Below are 13,431 nucleotides of genomic sequence, written 5' to 3'. Positions count from 1 at the left end.
GGGAATGGCGTGGTGGAGGTGTACAGTGCCACGGCACCCCTGCCTGGAAGTGGAACGGTGGAGATCCAGGCACTGGGAATGCAGCCCTACCCACCCCTGGAGGTGAGCAGAGACCAGGGGTTGGGGTGGAGGAGGAGAAACTGGTCATGATCATCATGGGTAACCTGGACTTTTCCTGAGCACCAAACTGTGTGTCAGACACTGCAGGAGATACCATAGGGTGTGGGGGAGCAAAATCAGATCATGGAGTGTACCACATTGTGGGAGAGAGGGGTTTTAATCGAGCCATCAAGTTATAAATGTAAAATGCAAACCATGAGAAGGTGATACGAAGTAGAGGTTGTAACAGAAACATAAACTGCCCTCAGGGAGTGCTTAGAACAGCCAGACAATACCTGCCTTTTGGGCAGAGGATTCAAAAAATTATCTATGTGTTGCTTAGATTTTTTTTTTCTTTAACAATCTAGGTATATCAGTTAGCTATGGCTATGTGAGAAATATCCACAAAACCTCAGTGGTATATAGTAGAAAATGTTTATTGTTCTCACACCTGTGGTGGTCAGTTTGACAACTCTGCTTATCTTGGCGGGGCTCTCCCATGTGTCTGGAGGTTGGCTGGCTGTCGGCTGCTCTAGGATGGCCTAGGGTGGGACAAGTGGGGTGATCTAGCTCTGCTCCCTGCATCTTTCATTTTCCAGCTGGTTAGCCACACATGTTCTCACGGCAGTGGTGGAGGTGCAATAATAATTGCAAACAGATGCTCAAGGCTTCATGAGGTTTAGGCTTATAAGTGACTCAGTGTCACTTCTGTTGGTCAAAGCAGGTCACAAGGTCAGCTTAGATTTAAGGAGTAGGGAAATAGACTCCATCTCTTGATGGGAAAAGCTGCAAAGTCACAGGTATGGGAGAGGTGAAGAATTGAGGCTGTTATGCAATCAGTGCATCATATTACATGCTAACAACCTGCTGAAACGCCCTGAGCTACAAGCAGTCTACTCAAGGTGCTAGGAGTTCAGAGTCTTCCCAGACACCAGTGCGAGGGGCATGGTTATAACAGAAAGAGCCTGCCTGCTCTTGAGGTCACATTATCCCAGAGTCACCCTAGAATCAGCCATACAGACATTCCATGTCAGGTAGCATCTGTAGTAAGGAGAACCAGACTAGTGGGAAAATCTCACCACCAGCCACGTGATCTTATGAGAGCCTGCAAGGGGATTTGCCCTAGCCTGGGAGAATAAAGCAAGCTCCCTTAAGGGCTTTGTTGAATTCAAAAAGAAAAATTAAGCCGCTGAGAGGATGATGGCAGCCTGGTAGGCAGAGAGGCCTGCACAGGGGGAGCTGCTGCTGTTTGTTTTCCATGTATTGGGTTGTTGGAAAAGTTATGACATATTTTTTCTGTTTTTCATTGCAAAAATACGTCATGACTTTTCCGACAACCCAATAGATTGAGGGTGCACTTTGGGGTTGGAGTCTGAGTCTTTCATTTTGCATCCTTAGCTCCTAGCAGAGCACCTGGCCTGTATGTAGTACACCTATAGTAGGTACCTGAGATAGTGCCCTCTGACCTCAGTTCCTCTCCTCTAAAATGGGAACTCCCCTTTGAGAGCTGTTGAGGATAGTCTGAGCTAACCCAGGGGCAGTCACATAATTGCTCAGTGACGACTTGAATGATGGGTAAATTCATTCATGTGACAACTATTTACGGAGTGCTGTATCAGTCAGGAACATGGAAACCACTCTAGGTATTTCTGGGCAGAGGGATTTAATATAGGAAGTTAGATGCTTACAAAGCTGATGGAAGGGCTAAAACAGAGGTCGGCAAACATTTTGAGATGGAAGAGCTGCCAGCGTTAGCAAACTGCGGCTCGCAAACTGGCTCTGAAGTAAAATTGAACATGAAAATAAAACTATCATAGTTTCATTTATAAAATTTTAAAAGGGGGGGCCGGCTTAGTGGCTCAGTTGGTTAAGAGTGTGAGCTCTGAGCAACAGGGTTGCCAGTTCGATTCCCACATGGGCCATTGAGCTGTGCCCGAGCTGAGCTGTGAACAGTTAGCAGGATGGCTCAGCTGGTGAGAGCAGCTGCTCCTAACAACAAGGTTGCTGGTTCGACTCCTGCATGGGATGGTGGGCTGTGCCCACCCGCAACTAAGATTGAACATGACACCTTGAGCTGAGCTGCCCTGAGCTTTCCAACGGGCAGCTGGATGGCGACTGGACTTGGAGCTAAGCTAGCTGTGCCTTCCACAACTAAGATTGAAGGACAACAATTTGGCTGTTCCACTTCCCCAATTCTCCAATTAAAAAACATTTTTTAAAGGATATTATTCACATAATGGTGACTATGTAAAAATATATTTATGGCTCTCGAATAATTTTTAAATGGTTGTGAGGGACAGGATTGGCTCTTCCAGGGGTTGGCAAACTTTTGAGACGGAATGTAACCAAAGAGCCGCATGTAGCTCATGAGCCACAGTTTGCCAACCCCTGGGCTAGAGGAACAAAAGTCAGGGTTGGCAGGCACCACTGGGTTTTAGATTCACTGTTGTCACTTGGCCCAGAGACCCAGGACACCGCTTCTGCACCCAGAGGTGAGGAAACTGTAGGATCCTGTTGCTGTTGTTCCAGCTGCCCTGCCGTCCTTGGGGCTGGTTCTCAGGAGAGGAATGTCGAGTTCAACCAGCCACTCCAAAACTCATGACTGTAAACCCACCTGTCTCCCACCACAGCTGCTGGAGTATGGCTTTTACCTCCCTTCTGCCTTCTACATCTCATGCGGATGCTTCTTGCTGGCAGAACCATGCAGGCAAGGGAGTCTGGGAATGTGGCTCCAAGTTTCCTACCCCTGCATTTCAAGGGAGAGCATGGAAGGGTGTGGGAATGGTGCCAAAGGCCAACAGACAAGATCTGGCAGAAGCACCTACTGGTGCCATATCAGATGCCCAATAAATGTGTAAATGAATTCATCAACAAATATTTATTGAGTTACCACTCTGTGCCAAGCATTGCTCTAGTCCTGGGTACAGAGCAGTAAACAAAGGCAGAACAAGAGTCCCTGCCTTCATGGAACTAGGCAGATAATAGACAAGATTCGTAAATAAAATACACAACTTATTATATAATGATAAGTTTAAGGAGAAAAATAAAGCAGAGAAGGATAAGAAGTGAAATTTTGGATAAGCTAGCCCAGAAAGACTAATGAATGATAAATAGGTCAATGAATAAATGAATTCTTCACAACGCCTCAGTGCCATGATGTAAGTTTACTCTTAACTGAGTTTGAGTGGCTCAGAATTCATCTGATAATTTCTTATGGCTTCTGTGTCAATTCTCAGTTGAGGGGCGGCTGCTGGTGTGGTGTCAGGCAGGTCAGTTAAGTTGAGTAGCTGGTGAGGGCACAGATCCTTCTGACTTTCTGGTTCTCCTGTGGAAGCAAACTACTAATAACAACAATAATGACAATAGTAACAGTTAATGTTTGTTGAGTACTAGCTATGTGCTAGACATTGTTCTAAGCTCTTGTTAGCTTGTTCATTCCTCATAACAACCCAATGAGAGGAATACTGTGGTTAGCCCCATTTTACAGATGTGGAAACTAAGAGAAGTTAAAAGACTTGTCCAGATCTCTTAGGTGATAAGTGTCAGAGTCAGGATTTGAACCCAGGCAGCCTGGCTCCAAAGCTGCTTCTAACCTGCTGGCTTCATGAAGCTCTAAGGGGTCTTGGGAGTGACTGGGTGACTAACTTACATGGAGGAGTTAGAATGGCGCTGTAGATGGGGAGTGGCTGAGATCACCAGGCCTGCAGTGAGCGTCCCCCTGGCTGGGGTGGCTCTTCCCCTCCATCCCCAGGTTTTCTCCCTGACTCTGCTGTCCTTCTAGGTGCCAAACCAGTGTGTGGAGGCTCCAGTATACCCCACCCCCCCGGTGTACAGCCCCGGAAAACAGGGATTCAAACCAAAAGGACCAAACCCTGCTGACTCCATGACCAGCGCCACTGGGGGCACAGTGGGCACCTTTGACTCCCCACCAACGCTGAAGACTCGACGGGCCAAAGGTGCCAGTGGACTCCCAGAAGGTCAGCCCACAGCCTGGCATGGGCATCTTTCCTAAGCATTGGCCTGTCCACAGGCTGCTTAGCTCTAGTCTTCCCTTTTATGGTGGACAGGATTAAGTGTTGGTACATATAGTGGAAAATCCAAAATAGGAGTGACTTCAAAATGACAGAATTTTGTTTTTCTCCTGTGCAAAACAAGGCCAGAGGCAGGCAATCTGGAGATCATGTGCCTATATGGTCACCAGGCACCCACATCTCTTCTGTCTTTCTGCTCTGCCATCCCTAGCTCATGGCTTCTGTTATCATGGTGCCTCATTGTGTAAAATGGCTGCTGGAGCTCCAGTCATCAGTTTCATATTCCAGGCATTAAGAAAGATAAAAAGGGAGTCTCTCAGCTTCTAGCAGTTCTGCATGATGCTTTTACTTACATCTCATTGGTCAAAACTTAGTCACATGACTATATCTAGCAGCAAGGGAAGCTGGGAAATGTCTCTTTTAGCCAGGAACATTGATGTTCTCTTTATGTGGGACACTCGTGAGGAAATAAGTAGGGGAATGGGTATTAGGCAGGCAAGCAGCAGTGTCTGCCACTACTTTGGAGATGCTAAGTATGGGGTTGGGGGTAATGTCAGAAAGTGGTGGGGTATGGGGAGGGCAGAGAAATCGAGAATTTTTCAGGGGTTTTCCAGTCAACTACTTCCATGCTGCCTTTCTTCCACAAGTATGTTATTGAGCAACTGTGTGCCAGGCTTGGTGTCACTGGGGATCCAGCATCTTGGTCCAGGATTTCCCTACCCTCAGTTATCGCAGTTTAATGGGAGAGACAAGCAAGGAATAAATAAATATTTATGGGTTACTCATGGAAGGAGATTAACAGGGTCCTATGATTGGGACTACCGGGGAGAGGCTGGAAAATGATGTTACCTATCCATCTGGGGATGAGGAGGAAGCAGCCTGTGGCTATCTGAGGGACTGGCATATCCGGTAAGGGGAACAGCAGGTGCAAAGGTCCTGAGGTGGAACCATGTTTGATGTCTTTCAAGGTTAGCAAGGCGTCCACTGTAGCTAGCTAGATGAAGAGAATGATGAGGTTGGCAGGAAGCAGAGGATGCAGAGCCCTGTGGGCCACAGCAGAGAGGTTAGATTTTATCCTAGGGCAGAGGGGAGCCTTTGAGGGGTTTGTCCTGGTCTCCTAGCCAGAGCATGCCCTGAGCTTTTCCATCCCCAGGCACTGTGAGAGGCTCACCTGTGCCTCTTCTCCTGCCTGTCCATGGGTATGGACCTCTCATGGTCTGGGATTTCTGGTCTCAGGTCCAGGGGTTTGAGTGGCTGGGGGCTGCCCTTGGCGCCCACAGTTGTGTCCCCCAGCCTCACCATCTCCTTCCTCTTACTTTGTCTTTCAGCTGCAGGGAAGCCAAAGGCTCAGAAACTCAAGTGCTCATACTGTGATAAGTCATTCACCAAAAACTTCGACCTGCAGCAGCACATCCGAAGGTACCCAGGCATGGTGGGGCAGGTGGCTCCTAGGCAGCCCTGGCTGGGGGGCCCTCCCCAGTGGAAGCAAGGTTCCCTTCTCAGCCCCTTAGGGTGGTGACCAAAGCCCATCTTTCCTCATGGTTCTCAGACTGTCAGTCCAGGTCAGAATGGTTGCCCCTTTTCTCTTTTAGGAGCAGTGGGCGGGATCTGAGAAAGCCGTGGGGCCTGCCCGCTATGATGGGTAAGGTCCAAGTAGAGAAATGTACTTGAACTGATAGGGGCTTTGCAGACATGAGGGGTGCCTCAGTCCTCACCTCTGCAGAAGGGGCTGACCTCAAGGGCTGCTATGCTCTGCAAATACGACTCTATGAGCTCTCTGCTCACTCAGGACCAACCACGATACCTCTTGTCCCAAGAACATGCAGGGAGCCCCTCTGAGCCTCAGGATTTTCTCTGAGAAGTGGAAGGGTAGACTTGTTCAGTGATTCTCACAGAGTGGGGTACATTGGTACATGAGATGATTTTAGGGGGTTCGTGGATCTGGTGTTGAAGAGTTCTGAAAGACGTAGTGAGAAAATTATTCTCTTTTCAATTTCTTTCAATCCTTGGAGAATCAAAGGAGAAAGCCTAAATTTGGTGCTAGTATGTCTTAATGCCTCACACATTCTCATATGCTTGCTCATCTTGTGTGTGTGTGTGTGTGAGAGAGAGAGAGAGAGAGAGAGAGAGAGAGAGAGAGAGAGAGAGAGAGAGAGAGAGAGAGAGAGAGAGAGAGAGAGAGAGAGAGAGGGAGACCTCAGATTCAAACCATGGCAGGCAGCGACTTTTCTCTAGACCAGGGTTCCCATCTTAGCACTATCAACGTTTTAGATCACATCATTATTTTCTGTGGGAGGCTGACCTTTGCTTGGTAGAATGTTTAGCAGCATCCCTGACCTCTAACCATTAAATGCCAATAGCACCCCTCATACCTCAGCTGTGACAACCAAAAATGTCTCTAAACATTGCCAAATGTCTCCTGGAGGACAAAATCAACCTCAGCTGAGAACCACCGATCTGGTGCTGTCCAATAGAACTTTCTGCAAAGATGGAAATGCCCCATGTGGTGCTGTCCAGTAGGGTAGCCACTAATGATACATAGCTACCGAATGCTTGAAATGTGGCTAGTGTGATTGAGAAACTGAATTTTTCCTTTATTTTATTTTAATACATTTAAATAGTCCATGTGGCTTCTGTCCACCTTATTGGACAGTGCAGCTTTAGATCTTAATAATATTGTTTAATAAATTATTGCATTTTTTGGTTACTTTGTATTTACGACAAATGGTTATCCATATACAATGACAATAGGAAGCTTCATTTTAAAATATTTTTAGTTTTAAAATACTAAATTAATCTGGAAGGAACTGTTAAATGAGGGTATAAGTGCTGTGCAGTGACAGCTGGGGTATATCCTCATTCCAGTAACAGAAATCCCTATTTACATGGGCTTAAACAATTAGGAAATGTTTCATCTTATAGTATGAGATAGCCATAGAGAAGGTCAGCCCTGGGGCTGGTTGATTCAGCAGCTCAGTAATGTCACCAAGAGCACAGGGTCTTTCTGTCTCTGGTCTGCCTGCTTCAGTAAGAGGGCTTGTCCTCATGGTGCCCGAATGGTGGCCAGCAGCATCTAGAGGCTTTGTCTAGGCCTTCCTGGTGGCTGTTAGCTCCTGGGCTGAGACCACATCTCCATTCCCATACTAGGGTGCTGACACGCCTTGCTTCCCACAGCCACACTGGTGAGAAGCCCTTCCAGTGCATTGCATGTGGCCGTGCCTTTGCCCAGAAGTCGAATGTCAAGAAGCACATGCAGACCCACAAGGTGTGGCCTCCAGGACGCAGTGGTAGCACTGTCTCTCGCAACTCTGTGACTGTACAGGTCATGGCCCTGAACCCCAGCAGGCAGGAAGACGAGGAAAGCACAGGTGAGCGAAAGTAGGGAACACCACTCTCCCCATACCTTTCCTGGGCAGCTTCACGGGTTTTGTTGCTAGCCGTGAACTTGGGCAACCTTCTCAACCTCTTTGGGCTTCAGTCTACTTTATCTATAAAATGGGGTATGGGATGAAAGGAGGGAAGACCAAGATACAATATGTGTGGCATTACTGGAATACTGTACCCATAACAGACATCACTAATCAATCACCTATCTTTTTTGCTGTGCCTGAATCCTGCCTGAGAATCATTTTTGTTTTTTGTTTTTTTTAAAGATTTTATTGGGGAATTGGGGGAAGGGAACAGTGTTGGGGAATTGGGGAAGGGGACCAGCCAAGTTGTTGTTCTTCAATCTTAGTTGTGGAGGGCGCCAGTCGCCATCTGGCTGCCCATCAGCAGCTCGTGGCCTCTAAGCTCAAGGTGCTGTGTTCAATCTTAGTTGCAGGTGGGTGTAGCCACCATCCCATGCGGGAGTTGAACCCGGCAGCCTTGTTGTTAAGAGCACCCACTCTATCCACTGAGCTATCCGGGTGGCAGCTTAGCTCAAGGTGCCGAGTTCAGTCTTAGTTGCGGGTGGGCATAGCCCTCCATCAAACGGGCAATCTTGTTACACCAACTGAGTCATCCTGCCACCTGTTGGCAGCTCAGCGGCAGCTCAGCTCAGGCACAGTGTCACTGGCCCATATGGGAATCGAACTGGCAGCCCTGTTGCTCAGAGCTCGCGCTCTTAAGCCAACTGAGCCACTTGGCCAGCCCCCCACAAAAATCCCTTTTGATGCAGGATTTTGTGATGTGTGATTGTGTGTGTGCTGGGATCGTGGTCTTGTGGAACCGAAGAATGGAGACATGGACCAGAGAGGTAAAGTTGCAAAAAAGGAATTTATTAGGAGAAAAGAATACATTTCAAAGAAGCAGCAGTGGGAAAAAAAAGTAGAGAATGGCTCAAGGGCCATTATTAGGAAAGGAAGTATACTCCAAAGATTTTGGAGTCGGCCCTGAACAGAGGCAAGGCTCAAAATGCTCAAAAGGCCGAGAATCTATTTTTAATATATTGCTCTAGGCAGTCTCTCTCTCAGTTGGTCAGAAATTGAAACCTATGTGACCTCTGTGGGCAGATAGTCTCCAGAGTCCTTTCTGGTTTTTAGGATTGTCATCTGAGCCATCACTTGTCCCTGAGCTAATGACCCTGTCCCTGATGTTGATTTAATTCCTCTCCTGCTTGGGTGTTGGGGACTTCTAGGCCTGGAGCAGTGCTGTCTAACAAATACAATTTAAAATTTTCTAATAGCTACATAAAAATAGTAAAAAGAAGGTGAAATTAATGTTATATATTTTATTTAACCCAATATATTAATATTATCATTTTAACATGTAATACAAAGAAATTATTAATGAGATCTTTTACATTCTTTTTTTTATGTTAAGTTTCTGAAATCCAGGGTGTATTTACATTTGTAGCACATCTGGATTTGGACCAGTCACATTTCACGTTCTCAGTTGCCACATGTGGTTTGTGGTCACTGTATTGCACAGTGTGAGGCCTGGGCCTTTCTGTGCAACCCCATGGGTGAGCAATGTCTGCCTTGTGCCGGCTGATGAAGGGGGTGTTTTCCTGTGCAAACAACATATGGCCACTTTTATATGACCTCCCTGTTGGAACTAGCCCTACTGTGTGTGTAGTCATTCTTTTTTTTTTTTTTAGCTGAGCCATCCTGCTACCTGTTGGCAGCTCAGCGGCTGCTCAGCTTGGGCTGGACTCGAACCGCTGTTGCTCAGAGCTCAAACTCTTGAGCGAGCTCTTAACCAACTGAGCCACTCAGCCGGCCCATGTGTAGTCATTCTTTGTGTGCCCTCTGAGTTCTTGAGAATTCCTTGGAGAAGAAACTATTTCTTCTATTTCTTTTGAAACTCCTACAATGCCTAGCACCAAGAATTCAACCATTTAGCAAACATTTATGGAGACCCCTGTCCTCAGTGTGGGAGGGAAGGGCAAATAAATGTAATTAGAGCAAGGAGCTGGGGAGACACGATGAATACAGCTAGGGGTGGTGTTCAGGAGTTTTAACGGCCATGGAGAGATCTAGAGTGTCTGAGGGGAAGGCCAGGAAGGGGAGACTTGAGGTGGTCGCTACTCCTCAATCGGAATGTAAGTATTCCGGTATTTTAGCACCTGGATGGTGGTATCAGTGCACACCTGCTAAATGTGAGTGCAGTGCCTTGAGGACAGCCTCCAATACCAAGCACGTGATAGGTGGTAGGACAAATGCAGTGGAGCACGCAGGAGGCGCTCCATGAATCCTTTCTGAATGGTGTGGCACTCTGTCCTAACTCTTCCTCTGTCCTTCTCAGTAATTCTGCCCCCCTCCACCCCTGGCTTTCTCCACAGGGTTGAGCCAGACCCTGTCGGGTGCCCAACAGCCCCAGGCCTTGCCCACAACAGGCGAGGATGAAACGGACAAGCTGGAAGCCAAGCAGGTGGTCCTCATCGATAGCTCCTACCTGTGCCAGTTCTGCCCCAGCAAGTTCAGCACTTACTTCCAGCTCAAGTCCCACATGACTCAGCATAAGAATGAGCAGGTAGGTGGCTGGCTGGCAGTGGGAGGGGCCACATCCACCCTAGTTATGAGCCTTGGCTGGTGCTGGGTTTCTGAACATGGCCTATAAAGGGACAGGAGTAGACCTCAGTTGCTCTGAGCTACCATCTAACCACTCATGATGGGCCACGCATCCCCCTCTATTCTGCCAGCTTACTGGGCCATCATAGTAGCCTGAGGGAGGAAGCCCACTTCTAGAGGGCTAGAGGGTCATATAATGAAGGAATCATATAATAGGAAAAATTCTTAATATCCTGAGAAGATCTAATGTCTAAAACCTACCTATCTATAAGGATTTAGGGTGGCAGAGTTTTTTTTGTTTTGTTTTGTTTTGTTTTTAATTGGGGGATTAGGGAAGGGGAACAGTGTTGGGGAATTGGGGAAGGGGACCAGCCAAGTTGTTGTTCTTCAATCTTAGTTGTGGAGGGCGCCAGTCGCCATCTGGCTGCCCATCGGCAGCTTGTGGCCTCTAAACTCATGGTGCTGTGTTACAATCTTAGTTGCGGGTGGACGTAGCCACCATCCCATGCAGGAGTCGAACCGGCAGCTTTGTTGTTAAGAGCACATGCTCTATCCACTGAGCCATCTGGGTGACAGCTCAGCTTAAGGTGCCGAGTTCAGTCTTAGTTGCAGGTGGGCATAACCCACCATCGAACAGGCAGTCTCGTTAGAAGGACGTGCTCTCACAAGCTGAGCCATCCTGCCACCTGTTGGCAGCTCAGCAGCAGCTCAGCTCAGGTGCAGCGTCACTGGCCCATGTGGGAATAGAACCAGCAGCCCTGTTGCTCAGAGCTCACGCTCTTAAGCTAACTCTTAACTAACTGAGCCACTCGGCCAGCCCACAACAGTGTTGTTTTTTTTAATTGAGATATAATTCACATACCATAAAATTCACCCCTTTTAAAGTGTACACTTCAGTGATTTTAGTATATTTATAAGCTTGTGCAGCCATCACCATTATCTAATTCCAGAACATTTTCATCACCCCAACCCTGCACCCATTAGCAGCCACTCCATCCTTTCCCCAGGCCCTGGTAACCACTAATCTATTTTCTGTCTCTGAGGTTTTACCTATACTGGACATTTAACATAAGTGGAATCATACAGTATGTGGCTTTTTGAGATAATATTTTTAAGGTTCATCCATGTTGTAGTACTGTATTCCTTTTTATGACAGAATAATATTCCATTATATAGACAGAGCACATTTTCTCCTTCCTTTCATCAGTTAATGGACATTTGGGTTGTTTCTACTTTTTGATTATTGGGAATAATGCTGTTATAGACAGTCGTGTACAAGTTTTTGTATGAACATGTTTTCTTGGGTATAAACCTAGAAGTGGAATTGCTGGGTTATTTGGTAACTCTATTCCAGTCTTTATTTTTATTATTATTATTATTTTTAAGATTTTTATTGGGGAATTGGGGGAAGGGGAGCAGACAAGTTGCTATCCTTTTGTTCTTTAGTTGTGGAGGACGTTGCTTCACTGGCCCAAGTTGGCACCATCATTGCGCTCTTCCCGGGTGAGGCAGATCAGTCGCCGGCTTCTGGACGGCCGCTCACAGTGGCTGCTGCCCGCTTACGCTGGCTGTTGGCTACACACTGTAGCCCATGGCAACCCATAGCAGCAGGGGCTGCAGCCTACGCAGTCGTCCAGGTCGAGCTGTTGTTCAGCATCTTAGCTGTAGAGGGCAGTGTCACTGGCCCTCATATGTGGGATCTGAACCAGGGCCCTCTGGCATCCCAAGTCAGTTCTTAACCATCGCGCCACTCTGCTGGCCCCAGTCTTTATTTTTTATAATAACTTTTATTGTTATTTTTTCTCCTTATATAGAATTAGAAAATTCTATATAGAATTAGAAAATTCTATATAGAATTAGAAAATTCTATATAGAATTCTATATAGAATTAGAAAATTACCAATATAGAATTAGAAAATTCAGAAAAGTCTAAAGAATGTATAAGTTAACATTTGCTATTTATTATATGTTGAGCACCCTGCTAAATGATTTTCATTCAATATTTTAATCCTCATAACAACCTTAGAGGTAGGCGTTTTCAGTATATCCAGATGAAGGAACCAAGGCTCCAAGGAGTCAAGTATTGTATACACATAAAATTTTGAATTTGCTTTTTTTTGAAAGCTTTTTTAAAAACTTTATATTGAAAGAAATGTAGATTCACACTGCAATCACGGTACAGAACTGTTCCGTCACCACAAAGATTTCCCTTGTGCTGTCCCTTATTAAACACACCCATCCTTCTTCTCCCCAGCATACTTAGCCTCTGGAAATCACCAACCAGTTCTCCATCTTTATAAGTTTATCATTTTGAGGAAGTTGTATAAATGGAGTTATCAAGTCATAAGTGGAGATTGGCTTTTTTCTCTCAGCATAAATTCTCTTGAGATTTGTGCTTTCTATTTTTTAACCTAATTTTATATTCTGAGTATTTTCTCATGTCACTATTTTTAAAAACGTAAGTTTAATGGCTACATTTTTTTTAAATCCCCTATTGTTGAACATTAAGGTTATTTCCTGAGTTTTGTTATCTATAAACAAAACCATGGTGAGCATCACTGTAATCAAATCTTTGTCCACATCTCTGACTTTTTCCTTATGCTAGAGTCCTAGCAGGGAAGGTTCATGGAGTTAAGTTAGGATATCCTTGGGACACATCACAGAAAGCTTTGACTCAAACTGGCTTAAACAATTAGGAAGTTTGTCATCTCACATAACAAGAAAACCCAAGATAGGGAAGTTCCAGGCCTGAAATAGTCAGTTGACTCAACTCAGCATCAAGGAACTTATGTCTTTCCAGCTCATCTCCACTATGTGGCGTTGTCCTCTACAGATACCTCACCTGTGGCCCTAGGATGGTGGTCACTCTTTCTAGGTAACAGCAGCCTAGACATTGTTATCCTTGAGCAAAAAGGGGTTATCTTTCTTGTGCCTTTTTTAGGAGCAAGGAAACCTTTCCCAGAAGATCTCTTATTGGTCAAAGTCTGTGCATGTGCTCTATCATTTAGGAATCATTATTCTGCTGCAAATAATAGAAAATTGGCTTGCTAGTTAGGGTTTTATTTCTCTCACATCACAAGAAGTCCATAAGCAAGCAGTGTTGGGCTTGTATAGCCGGTCAGAAATGTCATCATGGGCTAAGCCTTTTTCAGGTTTTCTGTTTTGCTATCCTTAGCATGTGGTTTTCATTCTCAAGGTTGCAAGATGGCTGCTATATCTCCTGCCATCACATCTATATTCCAGTCAGGACAAATGCAAAAACCAAAGGGACTTTCTCATAGGAAGCTTTTGCCTTTTTTTTTTTTTTT

At 45.9% G+C, this 13,431-nt stretch overlaps 1 protein-coding gene across 1 annotated transcript in view; it reads left to right on the top strand.

The window, feature by feature from the left end:
- ZNF341 (zinc finger protein 341) overlaps positions 1 to 13,431 on the top strand; it is a 41,198-nt gene that overhangs the window by 13,653 nt on the left and 14,114 nt on the right. The window contains exons 5-9 of the mRNA XM_019655173.1: positions 6 to 102; positions 3,881 to 4,076; positions 5,459 to 5,549; positions 7,305 to 7,498; positions 9,895 to 10,085. Coding sequence (XP_019510718.1) covers positions 6 to 102; positions 3,881 to 4,076; positions 5,459 to 5,549; positions 7,305 to 7,498; positions 9,895 to 10,085 — 769 coding nt within the window. The remainder of the gene's footprint in view (positions 1 to 5; positions 103 to 3,880; positions 4,077 to 5,458; positions 5,550 to 7,304; positions 7,499 to 9,894; positions 10,086 to 13,431) is intronic.

This window comes from Hipposideros armiger, unplaced genomic scaffold (assembly GCF_001890085.2).
Source record: "Hipposideros armiger isolate ML-2016 unplaced genomic scaffold, ASM189008v1 scaffold_238, whole genome shotgun sequence".
NCBI lineage: Eukaryota > Metazoa > Chordata > Mammalia > Chiroptera > Hipposideridae > Hipposideros > Hipposideros armiger.
The sequence above is the reverse complement of the archived record's forward strand: the minus strand, read 5'-3'. Positions and strand labels throughout refer to the sequence as shown.